The sequence below is a fragment of the Symphodus melops genome, assembly GCF_947650265.1.
Source record: "Symphodus melops genome assembly, chromosome: 5".
Lineage (NCBI taxonomy): Eukaryota > Metazoa > Chordata > Actinopteri > Labriformes > Labridae > Symphodus > Symphodus melops.
In genome coordinates this window covers 28,635,871-28,651,042 of record NC_136695.1, presented here as the reverse complement: position 1 = coordinate 28,651,042, position 15,172 = coordinate 28,635,871, and the positions used below count along the sequence as shown (strand labels likewise).

Genomic DNA, 15,172 nt, shown 5'->3' with positions numbered 1-15,172 from the left:
TTTCCTGCAGGTTTGTCTGAGAAGAGTGTTTTTCATAATTAATGTCGAAATGAAGCCTCGTGACTCACAGACTAATCACCGGAGAGGACCAACATCATCCACTCCATCAGTGCGTAAAAGCCCCAGTGCGCAACAGGACCACTGGAGACCAGTCTCTGCTCAGTGTTAGCTTTCAAAATTATACAACAACGAGCTGTTTACAACCTGCACACAAATATTTATTATCATAGTCCACGCAGAAAGGTTTCAGCATTTATATTTTTACGCGGAGGAATTGAAGTGAAATTACGCACGGCTCTTTTGGCATCGATGGAGCTCGTTAAACTTGTTTTAATAGCTGCACTGCTTCTTACAAATGTCTGCGGTCGTTACATGGACGTTGACAACTGGACAGAAGGCTCCGAGGAGGTAAGACCCCTGAGATTGGAGAAAAGACGTGAATGTGCCTGTTTGTACAGAAAGATTTTTACGCACGTATTTTACGCGTTCGCCTCCAGATCGAGCTGATGGAGCAGTAATTTCTGAAACACAAAATAATTCACGATAATAGCCTGGAAGAGGTTTTGATATGGAACAAGTCTTTATGGGACAATTACAGTCTGGAGGATCAGGGTAACTATTCTCTCTCTCTCTCTCTCTCTCTTGAAAGAACAAATGGCCAAACTCTGGAGGAATTCAAGATGTCTTTGGAAGGATGACCAGAAAACTGAGACCACGCCAACATCTGGGACTCTTGAGGAGGAAAGAGTTTGGTATTTGACGTAATTTCACACCGATTTAAAACCTGATTTGTATTAAAGAAAGCTGCACACGTCTGATTTTTTTTTAATTTACCTCTAAACAGCAAAAACGCAGACAGCACGTAAACGTAAGTTGTAATTTCTCTTGCTCTCAACATCAAATAAAAAAACCTGGACTGACAATGAAACATTCAGACTTGTTTTCTTTTCTAGGGCATAAGTTTCAAACCTTCGTGGGTCTGATGGGTAAAAGAGGCTCTGAGGATCCAGGTAGGACACTTCTGTGCTGACGTGAAATCAACTGGAGTGAAGTGTGATTCTGGTAACAGATGATTTGATCCCTGCAGGAGCCTTTTGAGCTGCGAACAACACTGAAGATCCACAGTCTTATTTATTTTATTACTTTGTTTTATTTCCTTTTTTCAAGGTCTGTCAATGATTCTTCCATTATAACCTGTAAAATGTGACACAGTGAAACTGTCTCCAATGCTTGTGAGAAACAGCGCCATCTAGCGTTGGAATAAAATGTTGAAAACTGTCTTCTGTAAAATGCATCTCTGAGACTTTGTAGTTTTGATGTAACCTTTAGATGCATAAGGAGAGCTCGTCTTCTTGCTGTCTTGTTAACTATGAGCTCCGATCATTTCAGATTCCAGCTAGTCCAAAAAAAAAAAACGTTCTGATATGACCGTATTTACCTTTTTATTTATCGTTTATACATTTAAGAAATATTTAAAACGCTAAACCCGAGCGTCTATGACCTGACATGCATTTCTTGTTGAACATCATGGAATCCTTAGATTCCTTAAACTCAAGCTGTCAATCAGGGGCGTGTCCTGATCTGGCATGGACCCCCCCAAAAAACCTGACAGACCCCCCCAAACATCCTCAGCTGCGGTCGGCTGTTTGACTTTTCATTAGTGGTTAAAAAATGTTTGACTTTCATTCATCCGACACGATCGGCTCGGCCTCGACAGTGAATACAATCAAAGTGACTAATTACACTAACACAGTGATAATAGTAAGGGTCACTACTGAGGGCCAATCACGTGCAGATCGGTAAAAAGAAAATGCGTCAGTCTAAATAAAAAAAGGCTCTCACTTCTCGGTCTCATCACAGGTTTATTAAGTGACTTTGTACAATACAAATGAAAAATAAAATTAAAAATACAGAGATGGAGTACATAGCCAAGCAGATTGCGGTGTCGACTCTTCATTTCCCACTGATCTGATCCTGCAGTAATTCAAACACTGAGGTTTCTTGAAAGCGTCCGAGCTCACTGTTGGAAATGTGACGCTGCTCTTAAGTCTCTGAGGAAGTTTCTAAACATACAAAACAAAAACAACAAAAAAAAAAACCTTCAGCTGGCTCGGTATATATAAAAATAAACTAAAGTGAAATATAACACGCATGACGTTATAAATGGTGGTCCGAGGCTAGTGGGGGAAAAGCTAAACACAGAGGAGGAAAGAAAGCGTTACACTTCAGGGAGAGAATTAAAAAAACTTTAGCTTTTTGTTGAAGTCTAGAAAAAAAGGCCCAAGGTGCTTTTCTTAGTTATTTTTCTTGAGTTCAGGTTTTTCTGTTGACACTTTTTTGAAGCCGACGGGTTAGAACCAGATAATACACTCTAAAACGACGCCTCGTCCTCCTCTCACTTTAACACACCACAGAAGAAGAAGAAGGAGGAGGAGAGGGTTAAACATTACACACCGTCACTTTCATCATTTTGCTGTAAACAAAAACAAATCACCAGAACTTGATTGTACAACAGTCACACGACTCATGAGTTAATGTCACTCCAGAAAACTGTACACATCCGTCCTTCACAAGCGACCTTGGGATAGAAAGAAGAGAGCAGCGAATCGGGGCGGGGAAGGGGGGCGGGGCCAGTATTCAGTTATAACAACAACAATAATAATAATAATAATAACATCAATAATAATAATAATTAAAATAATAATGTGGGTTTGGCCTTTCTATAAACGGGGGGTTTGTCTGTCGGCACATTTATCACATTCTGTCGGGAACATGAGTCCCGAGGCAGCGAGGGTCGGGGGGGGTCTGTGGTGGCAGTTCTGATCGGGAGACCCCCCCCTTCACCTCCTCGCTTTACAGGCTCTAGTGCTCCCTCTGGTGGCGGGGAGTGGAAGCTGAGCTGTGCTGGCAGACGGAGCTGGGAAAGGGAGGGGGGTGAAGGGGGGAGGGGGGGGTAGAAGGGAGAAGGAGGAAGGGGGTGACATCAGCGCCACGTACTGGCGTCCTGACCGGCAACGTTGGCAAACAGAAAAAAAAAAAAACAACTTGAGTTGGGGCGGTCCTGGTCCAACAGTCTCTTAAAAGATCTTTCCTTTCTTTTTGTTTTTCTCCAGAGTCCTGCAGAAGACGAGAGACACAAACCAGATTTCATGGTCAGTAACTTTTACTCAGAGCTGCAGATCTGAAGCGTCACGGCGCGGAGGGATTTCATCTCACGGGAACGTTAAGAGACAAAAGGACAAATGTGAGACTTCGACGTCGGGCAGCAGAGAAGTTAAAACAGCTGAAGAAATGAAAACAATAAATCAAGTTTGATCAGACGACAAATTGACTTTTTTGCCTTCCTGGTGGATTAAAAAAAATCTACCAGTCACTAAAATGTTTTACCCACCAGCAGCATAATGTGACACATCATGATGAAGGCTTACAGTATAAAGCAGTGGTGTCCAAACTTTTTTTCTTGCGGGCCAAAATTGTCACGTTAGAATCGCTCACGGGCCACAGGTTTTTTTTTTTTTTTTTTAATATTGGAAGGAACTTTTTGTACTTTGACCTCTTCAAAAAATAATGTAAATACACAATAATTAATTGCAGTGGGAAACTGTTGTGTTCTAATTTTTTGGAAAGAATAGTCAGGCTTTTATAGGTCTCCCTCGCTAACATGAAAAAAAAAAAAAAAAAGAACAAAATATGCCATCTGATGAGGCCTGGGGCCAAAATCTTCTGATTCTTCGATTTGAAGTCAAGGGCCACAAAAAAATCCACTCAAGGGCCACAAATGGCCCCCGAGCCGCACTTTGGACCCCCCTGGTATAAAAAGGAAATACTGACAAGAGGAGGAGGCGGGGCTACGTGAGCCTGCCGGACCAGCTCAGTCTACGTCTACAATCACTCCGTCACATGACGTTTATTTACCAGCCAACACAGCTGGTAGGTTTAGCAAATTCACCTAAAAAAAAACCAAACAACAACAACAACAAAAAAACAGCCATGTTGGTTGGCAGGTGACGGGTGCTAATTTCCAAACCGGATCCTGTGTATAGTTTTGTCTGACTGTAATGGAGGTTTCAAGTCCAGACCCCCTGATCCGTCCTCCTGCAGCAGGTTCATACGGTGGGGACTGTCACTCAGCCAGACAGCTCATGACACCTGCTCGTGTGTGAACGGGACAGCAGCAGCTCATGACACCTGCTCGTGTGTGAACGGGACAGCAGCAGCTCATGACACCTGCTCGTGTGTGAACGGGACAGCAGCAGCAGTGTGAAGGCTGCGACAGTGAGAGCGTGCGTCGTACCTTGAGGCCTCCATCTTCTGCTGCTCCAGGCGCTGCTGGGTCTCCCAGTTTGCTCTCTCGTCCTCGAACACACGCCTCTTCTCCTCCAGCTCCTTGTGCTGAGCCTCCAGGTTCTTCTTCATCTGCTCGTGACGCCGCTGAAGCTGCACGCGGACACAAAGAAGACGGAGCAGGACGTCAGCACAGCGGATCGCGAGGCTTTCCTCTTTAAAGATGGAAGCTAAATATTTCATGTGTCGAATCTGGTGAACGGACTTCAGCTTCTCGTGTTCGGACTACTCAAAGTGCAGTACGTAGATTCTGCCTCCAGGGGGCTCTCAACCAAAACCATAACAAGAGATGACTTTGAGGTTGGTGGGGAATCATGGGAGTGGTCTGGCAGCCACCACGACAAAACTCGCTCAGTTAAAATATGTAAATAAAAATCTGTTCTTAATTAATTTAGATGTTTTCATGTAAACATTTTAATCAAATTCTACGAATTCTACGAAACTTTGGGGTTAAGTGCCTTGCACAAGGACACATCGGATATGTAGCTACAGGAGTTGGGAATCGAACCCCCAACCTTCAACTACCAACTGATCCACAGCATCGCAGAGCTGAAATGTTAGCCAGGGGTCGTACTGACGCTGCAGTAACTCTGTGTGTGTGTGTGTGTGTGTGTGTGTGTGTGTGTGTGTGTGTGTGTGTGTGTGTGTGTGTGTGTACCTCTGCTTCAGAGTCCTTGAGCTTCTGCACTTTCTCCTTGACTTTCATTTCAAACACCTGCTCCATCTCGACCTCCATCTTCTTCATCTTAGTCACGTGCTCTCGCCTCTCCTCCTCCATCTGCGCCATCGGACTCCTTCACGAGGAGCGCAACACGCACACACACACACACACACACGGAAGACACACAGGTTTAGATCAGCACTGCAGAATGAAGACGAAGTCAACAAACATGGAGCAAAAACAGCATTTTCAGGTGCAGGAGGGAAAGTTTGAGAGGAAGATGGGATCCCACGAGTCTGAGACGGGAACAGAGCCAGAAGCTGGATATGCAGACCACCTGTCTGTTAGTGCAGGAGGGAGGCTCACATGTTAGGGAAGCTCACGGGATGTTTGCTGCATTAGAGACCTGACGTGAGATATACAGAGAGGTAACACAGATTCACATTTGTTGGCTTTTTTATTTAAATATTATTATGAAAAAGACTCAAAGACGTCGTCTTCTCGGTATAATCTGAGCATGTGTACGTTTTAAACTTCAGCACCCTCCTCGCTCGTTGGCACCAAAATCTGAAGTCGCTAAAACACTTCTTTTTTTTTTTTTTATATCTTGGCCCTCGATTCCAGTCCAATTTTTTGCTCGTATTGCAACACAGCTAACCGCCACTAGGCGGGGCTGTGGTCATGGACTCTCAGGAGCTCTCAGTCTACGTCTCATAAGGTGTGGAAATGAAATTTAAATGTACAGTTACAGCCGATAATTTAGCCGCTACCTGATACAGAAGCTGAAACTTCAGAGAGATTTGGGTAAAAACTCTGAAACCCTCCTTCAGGTTTTTGGAGGTTGATTTCAAACGTTACTTAGGTTTGAGAGGGATTTTTTTCCTCGGGTCTTCATGGGTTAAAGGGCCTGCTCTCTCACCATGAAGTAAACAAGCAAAGCAAACAAACAGCAAGTTTCACCTTCAGGTAATTAAGTCATAACGACATGTTAATAATTAACCCGCGGTGCACACCTCACGTACAGGTCTTTAGTTTGTTAGTAGAAGCAGCAGGTGGAACCAGCGCTGAATGAACCAATGAAAAGAACAAGAGAGACCATCGGATTCATAGCTGACAGGACGGATTCAGAGATGTGGTAATTCACACTTTTCTCCTGCTGTTCCTGGAAAAATCTGCTGACAGAGGGAAGTTGGTTTGGAGTTGGAGGGAGGGAAGGAGGGGGGAAGGAGGGGGGGCGCTAAGTCAACACTGGAAGGGAAATAACCCAAATGCAGCCAACAGGAGAGAGAGAGGGGAAAAAAGGAAGACTGGAAGGGAATAAAAATCAAACACGAGGGTCTCGAAAAATAAGGAAAAAAATGACCACTTACATTCCTTCAACTGTGTCAAGTCTAAAAAAAAAATAAAAAAACACACAGAGACACAGCATGCTACAATGAGCTCATGCACAAAACATACTTTCACTGCAAAATGGTCAAAATCAAAACAAAAGCCTTGAAATCAATGAGTCGCTCCGCCTCCGTTAGCGGAACACGCTCTAATGCGTTAGCGTCAGCAGTGTGAGGCCGCTCGTCAGCTGGCGTGCTACGCTTTTATAGCCGAGTGAGTTAGCAGTTTGTGGTCGGCTTGTGTCGTCGCCAACGAGGAAGCAGCGTGGCGTGATTTTATGCAGAGTGGTTTATTAATAGGACACAACAAAAGCATGATCAGTGGACGATTGTCCGTCTTCACACAGAAACGTTTTCTAAGGAAGGAGGTTTAATTACGAAGCATCAGGGAAAAGAATTCTTCATCAATGTGTTAAACTTTTTCAAAGTGTTTCTCTGCAGTATTTAAAACTTACTTAGAAAAGAGGAGGAAAATAAGTTGGATTGGTAAAACGGTTCTTTGACTCTTTTTAAAGGTAAAATCCTCGTCTCCATGTGTCTCTAACATGTGTCTCTAGTCTGTCTATAAACCCCCCAATGATGAGAAAAGTCCATCCTCCATCCAGCTGTTTGGAGATTTTTCCCTTCATGACATCACAAAGGGCAGTAGCCCCTCCCCCAGGTGGGTGACACTCCCACAGCTAGGTGTTTGTTCTGCCCTCTGAGTCTGCCTTCTCACCGTAAACAATAGGACATGGAGCCAGAAAGCACTGAGTACACCCGAGCCCTTCCAGAGAGGGGGCGTGGTCAGACACAACTCATTTACATATTTAAAGCTACAGACACAGAAACAGCCTGTTCTGAGCAGGGCTGAAATAGAGGGGTTTATAGACATGATCAAATACAGGATCAGAGTGGATTTACAACAACACACTTCACACACATGATGAAGAGGAGCGAGGACACTGATTTACACTGATTGAAGAGGAGGAGATCATGTGACCTTTAAGCTTCCTGACAAACAGCTACCAGTTAGTCAACTCTGCGACGCCATAATTACGCATATCCAAAAACTCCTCACTCAACCACTGAGGGTAAAAAGACGATCAGGTCCCCTGCCTGATCTTTGTCTGTTACTTACTTTGTGGACAGTTGACCTTTAGCTCTGTTGTTGTCCACTCCGTTGTAGGTGACGGCCGCCAGCTTCCTGCTGCGGTAATTCTCATAATGGACGTTGTTCGTGACGTCCTTCAGGTCCTGCATGTGAGTCCTGCACACGCAGAATTCAAAACAATTTCAGACTTCTTAAGACGCAAACCTACGACCTGATGAACACACCAGCTTGTTATTTTCAGTACCTGATGAGCATGTCCCTGAGGATGGTGAAGTCGCAGTGATCGCTGTTTTCAACTAGAAGAGAAAAAACAGAAGTTAAATATGCAAAACAACAAAAAAGGTGACTTTATTCACAACCGTGCAGGAGAAGAAGGAAACAGAAGTAAAATACACTTCCTGTTGTCGAATCACGACTCTTAGATGTTTTACAAATGATCCTCAGCTTCCTTTTCCAACTCGGCGAGTCGCTGATGATCAGCACAGATGCACGCTCTCATTGTGTTTCACTCAGAGCTAAGCGGTCGTACCTTCTGCGACTCCCCAGGGATACTGTCTCCCTCTGACCCGCTTGCTGTTCACCTCGATGATGGTGTTGCTTCCTACGACGGCCAGCGGCAACTTGTCCTGCGTCGAAAGGGGGAAACAGAACATTTTCCATGACGGCGTCATTTGAGTCGGCGCCGACGGAAGCAGCGTGACACGGCGTGCGAGTCGACGGGATACCTTAATCTTCTTCACCAGTCTGTTCTCCTCTTCGTCGTCCGTCTCGGGGAACTCGTAGATCTTTATTTTGTGCTCTTGGATTTCCCTCATGATCTAAAGGTGGAGGAGTACAGAGTCAGTCGGGGAGGCTTCGTCTTCACTTCCTGGTTGTCATGACAGCGAGGGCGACCACAGTTAAATAAACGCCGACACACAACCGACCTGCTTCTTGAAGAGCTGGCACTCCTCTGGGGTGAGGGTGTCTGCTTTAGCGATCAGCGGGATGACGTTGACCTTCTCGTGCAGCCGTTTCATGAACTCGATGTCCAAAGGCTTCAGCCTGCAAAGAGACGACGACGGCTTCATTCAAACTTTTAAAAATCACGTCATAGCTGAGCACAGTTCATCTTCAAATAAATGTTAAAAGGATGTTTTTTGTTTTTAGAAAGCGTGCACACGTGGGGCTGTTTCTGTGACGTCTAAGAATCTGGTCGTCGTTGGACAGCACGCCGCTACCCGCTGGATGAATAGTCTGTGATGTCAGAATTTAATGAGGTTGAAGCGCAGCATTGTTCTGTAAGAGATCCTCGAGATGAGACGCGAGTCGTGGATATTTCACTGCGAGTCAAAAAGGAAGAAAAACTCGATGCTGTTTCATTGAGAGTGGGATGTTTGTCACGTCGTGCGTCGCCGAAACCCGGACGAAAAAAAAAAACCCTGCGAATAGCAGCTGAGCGCACACACGGTGGTAACCTGCCAGAGGAGCGACGATCACAACCAGTTCAATGTTTTAATGTAAAACTCTGCAGAGGACTCGACTCGTAACGTGTGAATATTTCAGAGACATCCAAGTGAAGTGAACAAACTACATCCTGCTTTATTGACAGTGAAAGCAGCCCCGCAGGTCGGCCTGGAGCCTTCAGCGAGACGCCAAAAAACACAACAACCAGCGAACACGTCTGCTGTTCACATCATTTATTCAAGGAAGGATAAAATATCGATTCTGTCTAAATTAGTTTCCAAAAACAGAAACTTCTTTGAGGTTTTTTTTTTAATGCGCGAGCAAAAATCCAGCCACCTCGTGTGTCAGCGTTGGAGATCAGTGTGTCTGTGTGTGAGATCATCCAGCTGCTGTGTGTGTGTGTGTGTGTGTGTGTGTGTGTGTGTGTGTGTGTGTGTGTGTGTGTGTGTGTGTGTGTGTGTGTGTGTGTGTGTGTGTGTGAGAACATACGCTGCCCATCCTCAGGGCTGAAGTACAGCCTGAGTGGTGACAGAGGACGGGCTTGTACAAACAGCGTCTCACAGAGAGGACGGACGCACCGACGCACAGACGGGAGGAAGAGGAGGACAGAGGCTCCTTCATCGTTTACAGTCGATCACGCTCGACAGCTTTCAGTGCACGAGGGGTTAACGCTCCGCTCGCACAAACACAACACTGTCCACCGCTGTGAAGAGCGAAGCAGCACAAGCTCCGTTTGTCTCTGAAGCTGAAGATGAGTGATGAAGGCCGAGCTGTCACATTAGAATCACATGAAACTCAAACATGCCTTTAAGAGAGACGGACGCCAAATAAGTGATTCTAACAGGGCAGGAAATGACCTCCGAGAGTGGCTAACCACGAAGCGTTAAATAAAGGGAGAGACTGAGGATCTGCTGGTCTGGAAATAATAAGCACGGATATAAAAAAAAAAATCCACAAAGTCAAGTCTTCTTTAAACATTTGGCGGGGCAGTCTGCCAGCGTCTTCAACCGCATCGCCGAGCTCCTCCCACTTTGTTTCACTTCAAAGTTTAACCCCCCCCCCCCCTCGGTCTCACGAGATCATTCGGAGTAACGGCCCGGGGGGAGTCGTTGTGAGATAACAAATATATTTACAGCACACAGTCAGGAGCTGCAGAGCGTGACCTCGGATTCCTGCCTGCAAAGAACCCGAGAGGAAGAAGACTTACGAGCCGCCTTCGTCTTCCAGGCTGCGAAGCTGCTTCGGATTTTAGAGACTTTGATCGATGACGATTGTGAACAAATACGAGTAATCGCTTATTATATACGTCGATTCTGCTGTTTTCTTTGTTCAGTTGTTTTTAATGAGCGGAGAGCGCTCGCAGCAGAAAGCGACACCGCCGAGCGTCTTTTCGCTCCCGAGCGCTCAGGTTGAAAATCTTTTTTAAGTCTTTTTTTGTTTTGTTAAATGTACGCAATTCCCCGCCGTTTTGCCGCCTACAGATCGTGTCTCGTCCTCCCGTCCTCTTTGGCTCGCGCCTCCGTGCGACTGTCTAAAATTCGACTGTTGTCATGGAGACAGGACGGACGTGCAGGGCGCTTCTTTTCAGCGCACAGTTGGCGTTGGGGGGGGCGGGGACACTGAGGTGAATGGTGATTCGTCCGATGATGAAGTCAACTGGACTCATCTCTGCCCGTGAGGAAAACACAAACCCGCTGATCTAACGAGATAACCACGCAGAGGTCGCCCGAGGGCTCGGTGCGTTAGCGAGTAACCAGATTAATGGTCGTGTAAAAGATTTCACATCGTTAGCTTGTTGCAGAAAACCGTCGGCTCTGATCGGCTGCAGATAATCCAGGAGTCGACACGTACGCCGCTCGATGAACTTTGTGAAAGCACGACCTCCGAATCACGGCGAGCGTCGCTCTCTGCTTTAAACGTTGATGGCGTGAGGAGGTTCGACACACGTTTACCTGTGATAGATTTAGATCGAGGCAGGAACACCTCACGATGTCACAAAGATGCTTCAGGGGAGGTCGAGATCCTTTTGACCCTTTCTCTCCACGCGTGCACGTTTTGACTCATCTTCCTGCTTTTTGTCTCTGAAGTGACGCGACTCACCCGTGTCCCGAGGGGGCGATGAAGTACAGGCAGCAGTGGATCCGGCTGTCCGGCATCTGTCGCCTGTTGACCCGGGACTCTGAGTTCAGGTAGTCTTCAAACTTGCTGTCTATGTGGTCGATGATCGGCTGCCAGCTGAGTCGTAAAAAAAAAAAAAAAAGGACAGATTTAGTGAAGACCACGAGGATCCAGAACGCTCGAATGTTTGAGATCAGTTTGTGATCGACCGTTCTTACCAGTTGCTGTTGTCGACAGCATCTCCGAACCCGGGGGTGTCGACTATCGTGAGGAGCAGCTGGACGCCTCCTTCTTTTACTAACACTTTACATTGTTCAACCTGACGCCGGGGGCGAGAGATTAAAAAAAAGAAAGAAAACATTGACTCTTCTCATTTATGCCACAGACTGTGAAAAACACGTCCCTGCAGGGAGGGATGCTGAGCGGTTCTTGGAGGAAGCTTGATAGCATCTGAAATCACATATTTCCTCAGAGAAAAACACTTTGAGCTAGCAGCGTGTAGCGACACGCCGCCCCACACCGTGCTATTAGCTCGCTATGCCGGGAAAGCAGAGGAGCGCACGTGGCGTCTGGAGACAGCAGAGCTGTCAAGTCAGCAGCCAGACGGATAAAGTGAAGCACTCGAGGCACTGAAGTTTGGGAACGACGTTGTGTAATTGAGGGAGATGGCATTTATGGCCGCAGTTGTCTGACAGTCGGACTTGTTTCAACCAGACGGAGAAAAAAAAAAAGAAAACCATCAGGGAGGTTTTCGTCTTCATTTGCTCAAATATTAAAACAATATTAAAGCTCGCCATCGTGCGCATCATACGGGGAGAAAACAGAGCGCCACATCAGAAAACGTCGAGGCTCTCCGGTGTGAGGGACCGAACTCTAAAACACCGATCATTACAAAAAAAAACACCAAGTTTAACCTTTTTATAAGCTGCGAGAGCTTCATCGTGCTCGCGTTGCTGTAACCACGGAAACAGAGAAGCGTGACGTTTCTAGGTCGAGCTCAGAGGAGTTCAGGGACCAAACTGTTCAAACTGTTGACGATAAATAAAAACCTCTGCAGACTTTTACAAACCAGTGACACCGTGTACTCGGGTCGTCAAAACGTGCAAAACGGAAGTACATTTTTTTCCACCACGTGTTTTTAAGAGTGCGTTCACACAGACTTGGATTCAGGTTTTTTTTAAGTACCTGTTCACATCAGATATTTGTGCCACTGAGACAGCGTGCAGGAGGTTGTAATTCAAATCAAGAAAGCACCCAACGCTGGGTGTTGTCACAGAATCGAACCCGGTCGATTCATAACAAGCCTGCCGTGTATCTAAACTAAGACATCAAAACGCACCTGTACTGTCTTTTTAATACGATGGGAGGGTCCAGGATACTCTGCAGAGTACAAGTCCGTCAGGAACAGAGAGTTGATCAACGTGGATTTGCCCAACCCGGACTCACCTGGGGAAAAAGTGAAAGAGGAAGAAGAGTCGGTCAGACCTGTGAGGCTGCATCAGGGTTTTATAAATCACTACGTAATGTTGAATAACGTTTAGAGAAGCTCGGCGTCCTGCGTTTCATCACTGTTGACCTTCTCGGGACAATGGGAAGGGCGAGTGTCTGTCCGAGGATGAGGCTGACATTTGTCCGACACATTCGTCTAACTGGTTTAACAGCTGAGAGGAAACAACACACACAAAAGGCGCTTGTTATTTGCAGCTGAGCGGCGGTGTGGTCGGGGACGCTTCTCAAGCTCGGTCAGTATCCCGGCTCCCAGTGAAAAGGGTCATTAGTAGAAATGAGCGCTGACGCTGCCCGCCTTGGCCGACGGCCCACGAGTCAATATTTAACAAGCCAACATTTACACCAGAGCGACGGTCAGAGCCCGGCACGTAGCGTGCATCTTCAGGCTGTCATGCATGTTCCGTGTGGTGGCGTGCGGTCTTTTTTTTTTTTTTTTTTTTTCTTCTGCGGTGACAGGCGTGTGAAAAAGAGCCGCTCTGCTAAGTGTGAAGTGAACAGGTTGTTGGGTCATGTGTGTCACATGGGCAGAGCGGACGTGCCAGTCACTGCTGGTGATTCTCTCTCCCTCTCTCCCTCTCTCTCTCTCTCCCTCTCTCTCTCTCTCTCCCTCCCTCCCTCTCTCTCCCTCTCCACACACTGCAGGGACATGTGGGCTCACAGCTTGTTCAAGCCAAGAAAGAAAAGCTGAATATTGTGTGATGAGAGCAGCAATAAAAACAATGGCAGGCATTGAAATACCACCAAGCTTCAAAAAGGACCCCCCCCCCCCTTCTATATTCTCTGTTATTAGATACACTGCCATTTGTCTTCAGCTTTTTGTCACAACACATCTGAGCACTAACAAACCCCGAAGGACCGCTTAGTCACCAACCAGCAGCATTAACAAAGGACACCGCAAAGAACAGGAAGTAACCAAACTGAAGGACTTCATCATGAGGACGAGTGAACGCCACCTCCCAAATAACCACATAAAGGCTGAAAAAAACCCAACGTATTATTATTATTATTATTGTTTCAAAATGTCCCAAAGCTGAAGAAAGCCTGTGTCAGAGTCTTGTTCTGTCCACAGCCTGCAGAGTGACAGACAGGAGTAAATAAACCCTCACATGTTAGGAGTGACAGAATGTAAACACGGTAAACATGGCGTCTGTAGAAGTGAAGTGCACAGAACGCCGCGGGACAAATGTGCTATTCTTAGAGGCATGCTGGGTTAAAAAAAAAAAAAAAAAAAAAAAAAACTGTTGGTCCCACCACAGGAAATGGTTTTGACCCGAGGACTTTTTCCCTCCAAACAGGGACGGATCAGCAGAGGAGGACTTTGGCCTGTCGTCAAACACCACATCCAGGGCTTTTTTTTAAGAATGTCCGCACTTTTGATTCGCTGAGAGCGGCTTTCCATAAATCCATCCGGAGTGACAGTTTTACCCGACATAAAGATTAAATTTTTTTTTTTTTTTTTTTTTCTAAAGCAATACACCCGTCTTCTCCTCTCCGTGTATCAGCACAGAGCTCGGGGCGCACATGCAATATCTGCCTCGCAAAACAAACCGCAGTGACGGACTTTAAAAAACCAACCGCAACAAAACACAAAGAAGTGATTCTTTTATAACGAGGGCGAGCGGAGGGCGAGCTGAGCAGCGTGCGTTCTTCTTACCGACGACCATCAGGGTGAACTCGAAGCCCCTCTTCACAGACTTCCTGTACACTTGGTTTGGGAGGCTTGCGAAGCCAACATATCCTTCCAGGTTCTTTTGCTGCTGTGAGAGAGAAATAAAAAGAAAACACTCATCAAAGTGAAGAAGACATCTGATATGGTTCCTTTTGAATTCCTTTCTAAAGCAAACAAAAACATTTCAATTCACACCTTTCCTTTCCAGCCTGATGAAACAAACCCTTATGAAGACTAAATCTGACGACTTCGACAAAATTATTCCTCAAATTCTTGACTTTCAGTGCGTTGCATTTGATCTCGGGAGACAGAAAATCAAGTGTTTTGTTCTGTTCTGTATTCATTCTAACCGTCTAACCACGAGTCGTACTATTTTAAAAGACGCAGTTCTTTAAATGTAAAACATCACGTTTCAACTGTGTCTGTTACTTTCATTATTTTTGCAGGGAGGTCAGACAGACGCTTTACTCACAGCTGTTTCGTGCAGATCGATGTGGTGCAGTCCCATCCCGGAGCGCAGGGCGAGCCGGTGTTTGCAGGGTCAGCCAGCGATGGGGGAGAGAGAGAGAGAGAGAGAGAGAGAGAGAGAGAGAGAGAGAGAGAGAGAGAGCACAAAAACAAAAAGCAACAGGGAATCAATCTCAGGCCATCTGACAAACAACCCATTCTCTCTCCAGAATCACTTTCCAAAGCTGAGAAGCCCGGGGGGCGAAATGATTCACGATCCGGGCTACGATAACAGCACAGACAGTTGGCCACTCCACTTGCTCCTTGAATGTCAGTACGACCATAAACAAGAAGAGGCCCATTCTCAGATGCTGCTTTTTCTCTTTTCGCCTGTGGCAAGGAGAGGGTTTCTGGAAGTTACACTGGAGCATCTCCTGCCTACTTACAGCAGCCCACGTCTCCCGCCTGACGCTGCGACTTCATGTCCTGATTTCATC

General features: G+C 46.2%; 2 protein-coding genes across 3 annotated transcripts; one reads left to right on the top strand and one right to left on the bottom strand.

Annotated features, from left to right (window-relative positions):
• The first annotated feature begins 65 nt into the window (after positions 1–65).
• Positions 66–1,251, top strand: LOC306824296 (protachykinin-like). Its single transcript, XM_079344381.1, has 5 exons — positions 66–408; positions 650–752; positions 845–868; positions 954–1,010; positions 1,088–1,251. Exons 1-5 carry the CDS (start codon positions 310–312, stop codon positions 1,096–1,098), a joined length of 294 nt encoding a protein of 97 aa, XP_079200507.1. The 5' UTR covers positions 66–309; the 3' UTR covers positions 1,099–1,251.
• A 591-nt stretch (positions 1,252–1,842) lies between these two features.
• On the bottom strand, positions 1,843–14,316 carry septin7b (septin 7b). Of its 2 annotated transcripts, XM_079343632.1 has the most exons (13): positions 14,214–14,316; positions 12,390–12,496; positions 11,269–11,369; positions 11,033–11,167; positions 8,413–8,530; positions 8,212–8,304; positions 8,016–8,112; positions 7,731–7,782; positions 7,514–7,642; positions 6,376–6,396; positions 5,003–5,138; positions 4,295–4,437; positions 1,843–3,117 (listed from the first exon to the last, which is right to left on the bottom strand). In XM_079343632.1, the coding sequence occupies exons 1-13, from the start codon at positions 14,221–14,223 to the stop codon at positions 3,078–3,080; spliced, it is 1,182 nt and encodes a 393-aa protein (XP_079199758.1). In that variant the 5' UTR covers positions 14,224–14,316; the 3' UTR covers positions 1,843–3,077. The 2 variants fall into 2 exon arrangements, with proteins under 2 accessions (XP_079199758.1, XP_079199759.1); XM_079343633.1 differs by lacking the exon at positions 6,376–6,396.
• Between the last annotated feature and the right edge of the window lie 856 nt (positions 14,317–15,172).

Coding starts and splice junctions, on each gene's coding strand:
- LOC306824296 (XM_079344381.1), top strand. CDS start 310: ATGGAGCTCGTTAAACTTGTTTTAATAGCTGCACTGCTTCTTACAAAT. Junction 753..844: donor CTTGAGGAGGAAAGAGTTTG/GTATTTGACGTA, acceptor ACCTCTAAACAG/CAAAAACGCAGACAGCACGT. Junction 869..953: donor AACGCAGACAGCACGTAAAC/GTAAGTTGTAAT, acceptor TTTCTTTTCTAG/GGCATAAGTTTCAAACCTTC.
- septin7b (XM_079343632.1), bottom strand. Junction 8,113..8,211: donor GACTGGTGAAGAAGATTAAG/GTATCCCGTCGA, acceptor CTTTCGACGCAG/GACAAGTTGCCGCTGGCCGT. Junction 4,438..5,002: donor TCAAGGACTCTGAAGCAGAG/GTACACACACAC, acceptor GTCCGCGTGCAG/CTTCAGCGGCGTCACGAGCA.